At 35.7% G+C, this 16,190-nt stretch overlaps 1 protein-coding gene across 1 annotated transcript; it reads left to right on the top strand.

Moving 5' to 3' along the window:
- Positions 1 to 7,253: 7,253 nt before the first annotated feature.
- Positions 7,254 to 14,996, top strand: LOC121430408 (guanidinobutyrase-like). Its single transcript, XM_041627697.1, has 7 exons — positions 7,254 to 7,577; positions 9,813 to 9,935; positions 10,926 to 11,110; positions 11,598 to 11,804; positions 12,451 to 12,595; positions 13,549 to 13,643; positions 14,105 to 14,996. The coding sequence occupies exons 1-7, from the start codon at positions 7,349 to 7,351 to the stop codon at positions 14,201 to 14,203; spliced, it is 1,083 nt and encodes a 360-aa protein (XP_041483631.1). The 5' UTR covers positions 7,254 to 7,348; the 3' UTR covers positions 14,204 to 14,996.
- Positions 14,997 to 16,190: the final 1,194 nt, after the last annotated feature.

Here is a 16,190-nt window from a genome sequence, read left to right as displayed (position 1 = left end):
ATTATACTCTCTCTCCCGAAAAATAAAGCCTAAATATACATTTTGCCATAATAAGAAGTCACTTCAAAAAAGTTATTCTCTACTTAATCACTATCAAACAGACAATGACTTCAAGCAGATGATAATCTTCAGGTGAAAATATCACCACAGTCCCAATTTTGACGTATGAGTTTCATTTTTTGGCTTTACCCCCAACGAAAATTCGTTCGGACGCCCTTGCCTTCCCATCCTCATATGATAACTGAACGGCAACAGTGTCCCCCGCCCCCTCCCCTTGCCTCTGCCTCTGCTTTCCCGGTTTTCATTTTTCGGATTAACGAACCTTATTTTGCTTTCGGATTAACGAACCTTATTTTGTTTTCGGATTAACGAACCTTATTTCGTTTTCGGATTAACGAACCTTCGGAAAAACGAACCTTATTTTGTTTTCGGATTAACGAACCTTATTTCGTTTTCGGATTAACGAACCTTCGGAAAAACGAACCTTATTTCGTTTTCGGATCAACGAACCTTCGGAATAACGAACCTTTTTTCGTTTTCGGATTAACGAACCTTCGGAACAACGAATCTTATTTCGTTTTCGGATTAACGAACCTTCGGAACAACGAACCTTATTTCGTTTTCGGATTATCGAACCTTCGGAATAACGAATCGTCGGAATTACGCCACAAATGTTCGGATTAACGAACCCTTTTTCGTTTTTGGATTAACGAACATCGAGGTATAGGCAATTTACGTGTTTCGGAATTACGAACCTTCGGAATAAAGAACCTTCGGAATTACGAAGCTTCGGAATTACGAAGTGTAACCGCTTAGCCCCGTTATCATGGTGGTTGCCAATGTAGAAGAGTTACGTGCAAGTCCTTAAAAACAGGTCCCAGAGTGGACATGCCAGATATGAGACAAGATAGATATGGAAATGTCAATTTAAAGTGAGGTAGTATAGGCCATGTCTTTACTGGTTGATACGAATAAAGGTTTCGCAATAATGTATGGTTTTGTAGATGCTTATCAATTTCATATGCATACATGAGTAATGATATATGAAAAGAAGTTTTATAAAGCCAAAATGTATGATTTGATTGATTGAATTGTTATTTACTTAGAGCCATCATCATCAAAAATAAGCCTGAGATAGATTGGGAGAGCATTTAGGACCCCGTAGAGCTATAATCATACACCCCGACCGCAAGGAACTTCGCGCTCGTGATATGCGCTTCGCGCAAATCAAGTTGAAATCTCCAGCTTGATGGGGATCCAGGCGGGAGAATCTCCAGATCAGAAGGTGCTTGGGGTTGGAGTCTCTGTTTTCAACCTATAGGACTTACAAGTACTTATAACTTGAAGGGTACGTGACAAAATGACCCGAAAGTATAAGGGCGCCAAATTCCATGCAGCTAAAGTTATTTGTTTAGTGAGATATATACCGGTATATATCGATTTCGTTTAGTGTGATATATACCGGTATATATCGATAATGATGTTCAAATCACAGCTCAAGTCCTTACAATGTCTCATTTTTAGGTAATATGTCTTTCCAAACATTTCTAAACATTTCAGCTCGCGCTTCACGCTCGCATTATTAACTTGTTTAGGCTTTTATACTCTGTATCAACAGGTAGATTTTTAGTAAAACTTATATAGACTTTAGCATTACCCCCACCCCGTCCTTGTCTCTCGTTCTCTCAATTTCGGTATAGCAGACAATAAGAGAACCCATGGATCTGAAATATAAAAACAATTGAATGATTTCTATTGTTTTGTTTTGCTATTCAGGCATTGTTCCTCTGTCCGAGATTATTCTCCTCTTCTCGATCTCACAAATCATGACGAAGACTTCTCAGAGCTTTATTTATATTACTGCTTAGACATCGCCATTATTGTTATCTTATTATAATAACTGTGTATTGCATTGCCCTTTCGGTCTTCATCTGGCCTCTGGCATAGGCGGCGGAAGCGGGGGGGGGGACCTAAATCTTAGGTGGGGGACGGTCCCCCCACCTAAGATTTAGGTGGCTTCCGCCGCCAATGGCCTCTGGGCCCCCATCTTACAAAGAGTTACGAAAAATCCATCAGTGTCATAATTTTTTTTTTTCTATAGGAATTTTGCACAATGTCTTTTGTAAACAAAAAGAAGCACAGTACATTTTCAAGAAAACATTGAATGCATGAATAGTTAGAAAATATTTTGAACAAACATGCAAAATAGATGCCGACGTTGCTGGCCGTCCATAGTTGTGATTGATCGTATCAAACTCTTTGAAGGACGGGGCTGTGATACCGATACGTTATGCTGTTTATAATTTTTTCGACTTATAGGCCTACCCCATTTTGCACATTTACAGTGTGTAAACATTTTTTAGTGTGACAAATCTTGCGTGCGCTTGCGAAATCTCTTTTATCCAATCAACGGCCTTAAAGACCTTATCTACTGAAAATAATTAAATAAAAACATTTTTTTATATGATAAAATGATTTTGATTGGAGCATAAATATTCTTTTTTTATGAAAGCGCCGTTAAAAACCAATCAACAAATGAACATGCAATATGAAAAAATAGGTAAATTTGATAATGGATTTATGGTTCGCTATCATGAGAGAAGGTACATGTTTTTCTCTTTTGCCTACTACAGTCCGATTTTTGAACAATTAAATCTCACTTTTTTCTGAAAATGTTAGTACATAGAATATTTTTATGAAGTTCAAATTAACTTTTATAGTAGGCCTATACTAATACCAAAATTTTTTATGATTGCAAGCGTTTATTCTGGAGTAAAGGTCAAATTTGTTTCAAATCGTAGCCTGCATGCATGTCGCACGATTGCTGTGACGTCATTGTGATTTTTTTTTTATTTATTTCAACAAGGGTTTTTATAGCAGCTGAAAAGCCGAATTGCATTACCCTTTACAATCATTTACATAAAAATACAATCAATATCAAAACAAAAAAAGACTCAATTTGCAAAAATTCTACATCATACGAAATATCAAAACACATGCATAGAAAGGTTGTTTATCATGTTGGGGTGCATGTAATAACGACATTTATCCCCATCATGATAAACCAAAATTGAAATTGAAAATACATGCGGCCAAATAACATAAAAACAATGAATTCTGTCGAACCAGAAATTAGCATTGAAGAGATGGGAATAAAGAAAAGACAAAAAGATGAGGAGGAGGAGGAGAGAGAGAGAGGGGGGGGGGGAGAAAAAAGTGTGTATGTGTGTGTGAGAGAGAGTGTAACAATATATTATAAGAATATCTACTATCATAATTCCTGGTAGATTTAAATGATTTAATAAAAGGTGTACATTATTTCAGTTAATTGGCCGCAGGAGGTGAAGCATACAAATCCACAAATACACCTATAATATCACGATATAAATTAACTGATAAATTAATACGAATAGTACATGCATTTAGAGATAAAATTGTTATAACTATTTAACGGGACTCATTAGCAGTGGCGTAACTACGGGGGCACTGGGGGGCACGTGCCCCCCCCCCTCCCCCCCCATCGACTGACCAAAAAAAAACCGGGGAAAATGAGAAAAAGAGGGAGAAAGGAAAAGAAACGTAGTGGAAAAGAAGACATTATTGTTCATTATAATATTATATAATAATTATGTTATATTACATAAGAAACATTTTTTTTTCATAACTTTATGAAACATAATTTGCTCATGCAGGGCATATCTTCATTGTTCCTGGTGATCGCATTTTCTGTTTATACCGAGATATATAATCCTGTTGTACTAAAACCTCCCGTTTTCAAGTCAATATACACCAAACTGCCAAATATATTTTCTCGCACTTCGAGTTATTATTGTTTTATGCAATAGTATGCTTTTTTTCATGACTACTTAAAGTGATTGCCCCATTTTAAGGTCTTAATATAAAACATTTCCTGTCTGTGCTAACGTTCGCAGTAGTGGATTGGTGAAATATGTCTGCTCCCGATTAATTCCTAGAATCAGTCCTTAAAATGTCCCTTTTTTCTAATCTGAATATCAAAAATTTTCAGCTCGCGCTTCGCGCTCGCATCATTTGGTTAGTGAACTACGTATGGTCTTCGTGAATTCCTACAAACAAGCCTTAAAATGCCCCTCTTCAGGTCTGAATTAATTAAATTTTCAGCTCGCAAGATTTTGATTAGTGAGATGGGTATGTTAATCATGATTACAAGTGCTTTATGTTCATGTTTAGATGGAATTCTAGCAAAATCAGCAAGTGCTTATTGGCACTCTAATAAGATGACTATGGTGAGATGGGTATACTCTTAATGGATTCCTAAAATACAGTCCTTAAAATCTTCCTGTTTGGGGGTCTATATTTACAAAAATTTTATCTCGCGCTTCGCGCTCGCATTATTTAGCGAGACAGGTACGTATCATAATTAGAAAAGATTAATTATATAATGTCCCTTTTTATGTCTGAATATCAAAAATGTTAAGCTTGCGCTTCGCGCTCGCATTATTTGACCAGTGAGAGACATATCCATGTAATGGCACTGTCCTTAAAATGTCTCTATTAGATCAGTATACCTGGCAACTGCGCTCATAGTGACTCAAAATTTTTGCTGGTTCCCCCCAATGCCGCAGTGACCCACGGTACGCCACTGCTCATTAGTTGCCATAGATAAGTGTACTTTAGGATTATCGAGAAATTTGCAGTGTAAGTTATTCAATATCGAGATCATTTGGCACTATAATGTTACAACGCTTTATTCCAAAACTTGCCTCTCGCTTTTCGAGAGTCAATTCGAATCTCAAACACTGCATTAAACTATTTCCTTCAGAAAGAATGCTTCACTTGCCCCAGTATTGTAACCCAATTAAGTGTAGTGAATGGGTACCTGGCAGGCAGGGGCGGTGATCCAGGATTTTTAAGGGCCGGGGCATACTTTTCCGTAACGAAGATTTGACAAGCAACAAAAAAGGGGGGGGGGGCATTATATTCACATTAAAAGTATTGACTCTCAAGGGGGGCGGCACGGGCCGGATGTGCCACCCACCCTGGATCCGCTACTGCTGGCCGCCAGCCTTTAAGAAAGTTAGATTTCACATATTTTTCGGAAAATATAATTTATAGTTGCTAAATAAAATTTTGCTCTCTCGCAGCATTTAATAACTTTTACCCCATATAGCATGGCTCCCTCAATCTTTTTTTTCTTCATCATTTTTTAATCCTCAGTTACGCTAGGCCTGTACTGTCATTAAGGATTTGAAATATTTTCCAAATATAGGCCTAATACGTTTGCACATCGGCTTATAATAGAAATCAAAGAATCTGTATTTTACCTCGATGATCCAAAAACACAAGGGACAATAAATTTTTAACCAACTGAAAACACCGGCCCCAGTGTGGGTGTAATTTCAATTTATTCTAATACCGATTCGTCCAATTGCCAACTCGTCTTCTATCATTTGGTCTCCCATATCAGTTTGTCCACTATCCGCATGGTCTAATTGCCATTTCGGTCGTCCAGTCACCCATTTTGTCTAATAACCAGTTGGTCCAATAGCCATACCATTTGGTCTAATTGGACTAAGTGTTATTGTGCAAAATGAATGAAAATGAAATGGATATTATAGACCAACTGGTTATATGAGACGAAATGGTCAAAGGCGAAATGGTGATTAGAAGAAGTGATCATGATTGGACCCAATGGTTATTGGACCAAATGGTTGTAAGACGAAATGTAGATGGACGGTATGATTAGACCATGGACCTAGTAGGTCTATTAGATTTAATGAAATTAGACTATTTGGTGAGTGGACGAGTTGGCTGTAGACGAATAGGCAATTAATCCCGGGCAATTAATATACCCTTGTGGGGATCTTTTTTTTATGTTTTTATTCTGATTTCATGAACAAAAATTTACATAACATTTCAATTTAACATTTCAAATCATATATAATACTTACACTTCATATTTTCACTTTTTTTCACTAACTTAATAAAATCATGAGTCATATAAATCTTTAACAAAAAACTGAAATCAGTTATTATAAAATGTTTAAACACCAAACTTCCCCTCCCTCCCCCGCCCCAACACACACACACACATCACACCACTGTCCAGAAGATCTGCTCACACTCATCATATAAATAAATCATAAAAGTACAAAATAATTCGATGAAAAATTTTGAATATAACAAGCTCACGGGAGAAGCATAACGTATATTGAATGTAAATAAAGACTTACAACTTAACCTTGTCACAATTTTACTGTTTCCCATTTTTGCAAGTGCCGCCCTATTTTCCCCATTTTAATAGCTATTTTCTTTTCTTGATCCTTATATTCTAAAATAAGTTTATGTATATCATCAATGGTTGGTAAAACCCCCTCCTTTCTAAATATAAATAATATATATTTTCCCATAAAGATAATAGTATTACAACTTTTTATTCTATTTGTATTGCCTGACAAACCAACAAATATATATCCCGCCAATTCAAGTCCTTTATTTCATCTAATTCAAAGCGCTGAATCAAAGTTTCCCAAATCAGTTTGACCTTTAAGCAAGACAAAAATACCTGTGAATATGTTTCCGTTTCACGTTTACAGTACGAACAGAGATTATCTTCAACAAATCCAAATCTAAACAAATTAACTTTAGTGTAAATTGCCCCACGCAGAAGCTTAAATTGAAATTCCCTCTGTCTTCCAATTAATAATGTTATTCTTGGTCTAAAAAAACATTCACCAATTTCTTTCTCTGTATAATTATAATTATTTTGTCCATCTCTTATCTGTAAATCATATGACTTTTGCAGTTCTTTAATAAAATTTTCAGATATTTTTCTTGATGGTACCTCCTTAAAGCTATTTCCCTCCCCAAAAGAAGCAAGTTTATATTATAGTTAATTAAGTATATCTCACAAAATTGTATCGAACCTAAATCATTTCTCCAATCACTTGGAATTGCATGATATATTTCACCTATATTGTAAACAAAAGATCACTTCCCATACCAAGGTTCAAAAAGTATGCGACTGGTTTAACATGTCCATTGTCAATGATATGTTCAACCTTAATTAACCCTCATTCTAATAAATCTTTATCAACTATCATCTTATTTCTATACAAATATGCTTATTATTATCAGGGATCGCCTGAACCACGCCCCGGGTCCACACACCATTATCTGCACCCTGCACTTACGTATCTCCTCTCGTATCCTTCGGTAATTGATCGATCCAGGGTCCATTTTATTGGTCACGCCTACTTACACTGATGCGAGGTTACAAAGCTGTCTACTGTCTGTGGCTTTAATTACTGATTTTACACATAGTGTTATCTTTTTCATTCTTAAAACAATACAAGATTGCGTCTCGACAATGCTTTCAAGGCATATCAGAAAACTAGGGGCGCAAATGATCCCATCTGCCTCGAAAACGGTTGTATTTCAACAACAGTTGACCCAGTCCCTGTCCACGCACCATCCTGCGTGTATGCGGACATCTACCGGCATGGGAAATTTCAACGAACCGCTGTCTGGAAATGTGATGCCGCGGCCTGGTGGAATAGCCACAATGATGAGACTCCCATATCAAAATAATTCTGAAGGTACCGTATAGCGTACTGTAGTTTTTTTTAACTTTTTTATTATGCATTAAGTCAAATTGCTTATCAAAATAATATTATGATTGTCATGCCTGGTCCATTTATCTAATGTTACACTGTGTACAAATTCAAGTTTTTAATTCTTTTTTTTTGTATTCATTGTCAAAATTAAATTAAGAGTCTTGAGACTAAAGTAAGATGAGTAAGACAAACCTCAATGTCTGGTCCGCTCAACACAGTTGCAAGGTAGACTATTTACATATTTACCATACAGACGTGTCTGGTTGCGGTCTAATTTTATTATACCCGGAATTCAAGGAAATCAATTTAACAACTGAAAAATGTCAATATTGGTTACTTGGCCAAAGATTCAAGAATGTCTTGAAAATATTTGGAGTATGCGTAATTGGGAAAGTCTGACTGTGTGAAACAAACTGTTGTTGCTTGGAAAAAGACCAAACGTTGTGATGCATGACTTTCATGCACTGCAGAGTATGCTAATATCCCAGTAATTATACAATTTATTTGCAAATCGGATCCTTTATTACCCACTCATTCAATGAACAAGGTTATGATATAACCTTGTTTTCAGTTATATCTCCATGTGTGGCAAATTAAGGGTGGCAATGTTTGGTTTATTTTCTCTTTTTCTGTGGGGCAAATGCTTGATTTTTTACACTGACAGTTTTCATTACCCCTATTATTCATACAACTTGGCTCTTATTTAAATTTGATTCTTTAAATAATTGTTTCTTAATTAAAAATAGAGATAAAAAAATGAAAATTTTCTTGCCATATTACTTTCCACCACTGGAGGGCGTACACAAAAATATGCCCAAAATTAAAGTTTTTGAGTGCTCTGATGAATACAAAAATTATTCCCAAGTTACTAATGAAAAATCAATTGCAACTGTATGGAAATTAGTAATTTTGGTCACAAAAGTGATATTTTATTGATTTTTTAAAGTGTGTGCTCTGTACAACATTGGCATACCATAGTCCTACCTGTAGATTCCCCACAGGCAGGGTGGTAGCAGTGAACAAGTGTTATTACCCTAAGTTTGGTACATATTCTTTAATTCATGTATACATGCTCCTGCATATGATTGGTCATTTGTATGAATTCATTTTGAAATTGTCATAATCCTTAAAGAGAAATTCCAGTAGTTGCAGTGAACACTGATTTCATGAGAAAGTCTGTAAAACAAGGCTTAATTGTCAGTGTATCATCGAGGATCTAGATCTGGTAGAGTAACATAAACTGAACTTTGTGAAATCTTGAAATCTACGCTGAAAAATGTTCACACTGAAGATCACCAACACAGATAGGCACATGTGGGACAGTGTATTAATATTGCTGGAATAAAGACCCGACGGAAGTGACCGAATCCGCGCTTATTTTGCTTATTTCTCAGCAATTACACAATTTCTTCCAGAATCCTTTGGTACATATTTTTTATTCATACAAACAGACACTTCAGTGGTCATTGAATTAGATTCTGTAAAAAGTCATTTTGAGGTCGTTACCAAAACTGGAATTTATCTTTAAAGCCTTTGTATAGCTTTGGTAAGGGGTCAATAATGTGATTGATAATCGAATATCATCTAATTATGACAGTCTTACTGAAGCGTAGCGACCGTTAGATATTTTTCCAACTGCACTTCTCTGAGAAAATTTCAAATATTCAAATCTTGGATATATAGCACCCTCTCTCGGCGATGCTTGTTTTAAATTTAAAAAAATGGGCATTAAAGCACTTATCTTATAAATTTAGTGATTAGATATCCAAAAGTTACAGACAAAGAACATATCTTTAAAGTTTCAGCCCATTCCATGATTTGGAATAGGATTTAATTGAAAGACAAAAACACGCAGATATTTTAATTTGATCGGGTGACCCGATCAAGTTAAATTTCCATGTAAAATCGCAAAATTTATCCTGTAAAACACATTTTCATTTCATATCCTCCACATCATAATTGTTATAGGGCATATCCATTCATATATTAGCTAGCAATGAATTGGAATAGTGATGGGTGCATTTTGGTGGATTTACCAAAACTATACACAGGCTTTAAGAGACTGCAAGCAATTGATAGCAGAATCAACTGAAGTGTTCTATATCTCCTCATTGAACATTGCTCTATACCTGATGAAGGCCTAATTAGAAGTAATTCATTGATTTACAAAGTATATCTGCCCAAGAAATGATTTGATACATTTCTTTGTATTATTAGGACTAGATGCTTGTTTTGTTGGGATTCCACTGGATATTGGAACATCAAATAAATCAGGAACCAGGTTCGGACCAAGACAGATCCGCACAGAGTCGGCTCTTTTGAGAAACAACAGCAGTATTGGTGAGGATAAGCCCCATATTAGGTTTGCCATGGATTGCAGATGTGAAATAATAATTTTGATTGTTTTTTTGTGCCGAGTTTTGTTCCAAGTGCACATTAACCATTAATTTTGTTTGGTCATTGCCTATTTTGTAATTGATTGCAAACCTTTGCGACTCCGAGCCAAGTTTCCTTTTTCTGTTGTGCAAAGTTAATTGTATACTGGTAAGAAGTCTTTTAAAGGGGAAGTTCACCATGAAGAAAACTTTGTTGTAAAAATAGCAGAAAAAAATAGTAAAAAATATTGGTGAAGGTTTGAGGAAAATCCGTTAAAGAGTAAGAAAGTTATTGGAGTTCAAAGTTTTGGATTTGTGACGTCATAAACGAGCAGCTGCCCCATGTGTTATGTAATGTAATATGCATGTATTTTAAATTTTGCATGGTTCCTGATGACTTAATTTTGTTTTCTATTGATGATCGGGTGTGAAACGATTTGTCTATTGATCTACAAAAGGTACAGTGAAAACCATTTTCGATTTTCTGAGAAAATGACATTTCATTGATTTTTTACCATTCGCTATGAGGAAAGCTGCTCGCATATGATGTCACAAATCAAATAATTGAAATTCTAATAACTTTTTAATTATTTGATGAATTTTTCTCAAACCTTCGGCAATATTTTTTATTATTTTTCTGCTATTTTTACAATAAACTTTTTGTCAGGGTGAACTTCCCCTTTAAATCAGTTTTTAAGAAGTTGAAATGTATTAAGAGAAAGAGAGTATAATTAAACTTTCAATTTTTCACAAAGAATCAAGGAAATGAAAAATATTTTTTTAAACAGATGTATTTTTGGAATGTTGATTAGTTTGCTCCATGTTTAGACAGACTTTACCAGTTGTAGTAAATGTGGGTTTTGAATATAATGTGCAAGACACTTTTAAAGAGTATTTTGAAAGAGCTACTCTTTTGTGAAGAGAAGAAAAATGCAATGCTTCCGTTATATGACAGGTGCTGCCCCGTTTGAGTCACTTCAGGTCGCCGACATCGGGGACGTCACTCTTAACCTGTATGACCTTAAGAAATCTTGTGAGATGATACGAGAGCAGTATGCCACCATCATTGCCAACGGATGCATTCCGTTGACTCTTGGAGGGGACCACACCCTGACATATCCCATCCTTCAAGCAATTAAGGTATTAAACTTTACAATCTCTCTCATTGTTGTAGAACTTTATGGTCAGATGTAAAAAAAAAGGGGGAGGGCAAACAATTTTAATGGAATGTCACACTTATTGAACATCTAAATTCAGTTTCTTTCCAAATCTATCAAATTCGAATTCATGCACATTTCATCAATGCCAACTCAGCATTTAATTTCTTTACAAGTAATCAAAACTTGTTTTTTTATAAACAGTTTGTTTCTTGATCCTCAGTTATATTTTAAATGGAAAGTTAATTTTCAATAGATATCAGAACATAAATAAGTACCTTTTTGAGGTCATAGAATATAAAATATTGGGTTTTTTTTATACAGTATATTGTTGTTGTTTTTTTCCAGTTGAAGCAATGTAGAAAAAGTAGGTATACATCTGTATTTCAGGTTACGAAAATATAAAAATATATTCTTATGAAGGAGATCGTCATCTAAATGTTTTCAAATTTCAATGTTCTTTCGTTCAGGATAAATACGGTCCCGTAGGTCTGGTTCACGTCGACGCCCATGCTGATGTGAACGACACAATGCTCGGTGAGAAGATAGCCCATGGTACCCCTTTCCGCCGGGCTGTAGAGGATGGTTGTTTGGATTGCAAGAGAGTTGTTCAGATTGGCCTCAGGGGAACACAGTATAGCGTAGAACCTGGACAAAAAACATTCAATGAAGAAGTGGTAACGTTCTGCTCTAGTTTCCTTTTATCTCATGTGTGTATTGATTTAAAGACTAACATAACTTTGGTAAAGAAATGGTGACTTTTTGCTTTAGTTTTCTTTTATTTCATCTGCGCATTGATTTAAAGATAAACCAAGTAACAAACAAATCCAAGATAACAACTTTATTGGAAAAAATGATAATCGCTTATTAAATAGAGAAGTAAAATTCGGTGAGGAGGGGGGTTCATAATTTGAGAGCCAAGAACTGTCAGCGTAGACCCACTTTGAGATTGTTGATTGTGCTTATTTGTACATGTATAGTACAGGGGAGTATTTGAAAAAAGGGCTTGGATAAGTGTTCCACAAGTCCTGTTTCAGTGTTTCTCCACTATAAATCGAAATCCCATGATAACCATTGTATAATATTTTTTATCAAGCTTAATTATTGCAAGTCTGATCTTATTTGAACTGTTTCTCCTACTGTCAATGATTGTTCCTTAAAAAAAACCTTCAAATCTTTCTTATTTCCTCATAAAAAAATGTTTGTTCTTCATAGGACTTCTGCAAAAACCTAGCTGCTGTATAAAAATTAGGCTTAATATAATTGTGTTTCCTTAGAATCCCCCACACACAGTATCATGTCAATAAATGTTTGTCCGTGCAGGGTTTCCGGATCGTGCCTGTTGAAGAGTGCTGGCACAAGTCGATGTCTCCACTGATGGAGGAAGTCAGAGGCATGATGGGAGATGGACCGGTCTATCTTTCATTTGATATAGATGGTATCGACCCGGGACTTTGTCCAGGAACAGGTATGGAGGTGTATCCTGTATGGTACCCAGGAACACGTCAGAGCTGCAGCTTTCTTGTGGGAATAGGCCTTTTATTATGGGCAATTTGATAAAATATATGTACGTCCAACCCCCTATATGTGGGACCTTCATGAAATTTTCTGTCTCTGATTTCTTGTTCTTTTGACAGTCTATAATGTTCTCAAAGGACCATGACTTGGAAAGTTTAAGAAGTGAAGTAAGGCTTGAGAAAAATGGGGGTTAGATGTTCAAAAAGGTTGACAATTTTATGGAATTGCCCTTATTAATTCTCACACTTCGAAATAGACAAAACAATAGGGATTGCAGTTGCCATGAAAAAACACAAATTGCCTTTATTGCAGGATGTCTATCTCTCTTCATGAATTCAATTCTGTCAGGAGTATATTTGTAAAATTCTTCAAATTTCCATAATAAATACTCATATACCTCCAGTAAATGAAATATTTTTTTGATGCTGACATCAATTGTCCTGTTTACGATATGTCAGCTTCTGATTGCCCCCCCCCCCCTTTATACGCATACAACATTCTTATTTTTAGAGACTTAAAATCCTATTGCGAATACCGAATGTGTTTCTGTGTATTTATCAATTAGCTATTTTTAACAATATTTATAATTATTTTAAGAAAAAAAACAGGCATTTACTATGTGACTTGGAATCCAACATTCTGCGTTAGCAGAGCCCCTTTGTCAGGTTATGAATACTGCCTGAGATGATTAAGTGGAATATATTCTATTTTAACCAATATTCAGGATCTTTTAATTGAAATGGGGGATGGAAGCTTATTATTTGTTAACCAGTCGTAAAATAACCTTAGTCCCCGCCCCTTTGCAATGGGGGGAGGGGTGATGTTGCATTGAATGGTCTCCATCAGAGCAAAATAAAACAAATAATGCATAATGCGCTGCCTTCTCCTTGTGTCTTGTATTAGGTACACCTGAGATCGGTGGTCTGACGTCCGTCCAAGCTTTAGAGATCATCAGAGGATGTAGAGGGCTCAATCTTGTAGGTGGTGACCTTGTTGAGGTAAGTTCTATTTTATTTGATATGCATTATCTGACTTGTTCTGACTTGATTGTCTACTATCTAGTGCCAAAAGGCAACTTGAAGCATGCCAAATTTAAAGATGAGGATCAGTAATGGGTGAAGTGACACTTTTTCACATGGCGGAAATTGATAGTAATGATGGTAATAATAATTTGTTTTTATATAGGGCTTAATTCGTCAGAACGGCATCTCTAAAGTGTTTTAGAGATATATATCATTAACCCCGATCATGATACCCTGGCATACATGCACACAACTTATGACTTTCTCCACTCCCTTGGGAGCATTGCAACAAGAGTTCCAAGACTCATCCTATACCAGCTACGTACCCATACAACACCCAGGTGGAGAGTAACAAACTGTTCTGATTAATAAAGCAGTTGTATAAAGCAGAATGAAATAAAATGCAAAGACATTTCAATACATCTATTACATTTCAGGTTTCCCCTCCATATGACGACACTGGTATAACAGCTTATACAGGAGCTCATCTGTTGTTTGAGATGCTATGTGTTCTGCCTGGAGTTCGATATCTTTAGTGCGAAGTCATCTGCGAGGTGGGTTCAAGTTCACTGAAGGAAGATGACTTAGATACTTCTTGCTCGTAATCATAGTCTTCTGAATAAAACTTTGCAATGACACGCAACTAAAAAACTCAGTCAAAAATGTACCTTGTATACTTGAAAAGCAAAATTTAGATTTCAAGTTGAAATTCTATCTCAAATTCCATAATTATGGAATTATATTTTTTTTATAAAGAGGAAAGGTAAATATTTTTATATTAGAAAAGCTTATTTCATTATATTCTGATTTAATCAGATATGTTTATGGAATAAATTGTATATACAAAAAATGATTTTTTTTTCTTTGCATCAGAAAAAAGCTTATTTCATTGCTATATTTCACTGTGAAAAATCTTATCGAGCATACAGCCTAGACGTTCCCTAATTATAGGTTACATGAAAGTTAAGGGGATGCATCACATTTTCTTTTTTCTCATTTCACCATTTGCTTTCATGGCCATATACACTAGAGGGGGTGTATGGCCATGATGCCTTTATGATGCCTTTATGTGTTAGTTTATTGGAATGTAGTTTTAGTAGAACTTTCCTGTATAATCCTGACAAAAAAAACTCATTACTTATTTTGGGTATGTGTATTAAAAAAAAATCAGAGAGCTTACCAGGGATAATTTTTAGCACACTTGCCAAAATATACTACACTGTATTATATTTACATTGGACCATTATGGGAATTTCCGGGACTTTTATTTTGTTATGTGTTCCAGCCAGTTCTCTTGTACCCTTTTTACACACGCTATAATTTCCTTAACCCCGTACTATAGGTGGGGCTAAATTGCCATTTAGCCCCACCTATAGTACGGGGTTAAGCTTAGCCCACTTTTTTTTTTTTACACAGCATTTTTGCAAAGTGGGCTAACCCCACCTTTAGTACGGGATTATTTGGCCCTGCAAAAAAGCAGGGTTATCCCAGCAATTGCGGTGCTAAGAGCGATAGTACGGGGTTAAGATCGCTAGTGTAAAACGAAAGTGGGCTAAGCTTAACCCCGTACTATAGGTGGGGCTAAATGGCAATTTGGCCCCACCTATTGTACGGGGTTAAGGAAATTGTAGCGTGTGTAAAAAGTGTACGAGTGAAGTACTTGTACTCCGAATGATCGACAAAAACCACTAGTCCGGGGTTAGCGAGTTTCGCGTGTGAAAAGCAAGCATTCGTTATCCGGGGTTAGCAATAACAATTTGGCATGTGTGAAAAGGAAAAAAAATAGTACGGGGTTAAGGATAGTACGGGGTTAGCGATAGTCCGGGGTTAAGAAAATCCTGTGTAAAAAGGGTATTAGTGCATTTAAGGGGTCACTCAAATTAGCCCCAAGCCCCATGTAATTTTTCTTTGTTTTGTGTTATGTTTATATTGGAAATTTTTTTTTCAATACTTCACTCCTTATGCAATCCTGTGGTTAGAAATGTCAATCCGTTAATTTGTATTCGGTTTATATTACTCTGTATTAGGTTTGAATGAAATGAAATACAGAATTGAATAATTGAATCATGTATATATGTTTATGTATATGTTTTGCTATAACTATGGGCTAATGTGGGCTTCAGTATGTTAAGTCTTTCACAGTTCTTGAAATTGAGGCATACTATTCTACTCTTGATTGTTTATGTTTACTCTTTTATTTAAAAATAAAATTCCAGTACCAGTATTAACCTTCGCAAAATAGATTCAATCAAATCAAACTGCATATTCTCCAAATATTAGTATGTGCAATGTATGAATAAGAATTATTTGCCAAATGAACCTGTTAGGTAATGATGACTTGCTCAGTAAGTAGGGAGTTTTTGCACTGCGACGCAGGACGAATTCAAGAACACATGTATTGAAAATGCCTGTCAAATGACATTGAATAAAATGAGAGGTCTTTGTCAAAACTTTGTGAACCGGAATTCAGTTTTGTCCTAAGATTCGGAGATGATGAAAAATTCCAAATATGTTGTTTGTCCG

Source organism: Lytechinus variegatus, chromosome 16, assembly GCF_018143015.1.
Source record: "Lytechinus variegatus isolate NC3 chromosome 16, Lvar_3.0, whole genome shotgun sequence".
In the NCBI taxonomy this organism is placed as follows: Eukaryota; Metazoa; Echinodermata; class Echinoidea; order Temnopleuroida; family Toxopneustidae; genus Lytechinus; species Lytechinus variegatus.
This window is presented reverse-complemented; position numbering and strand designations above follow the sequence as displayed.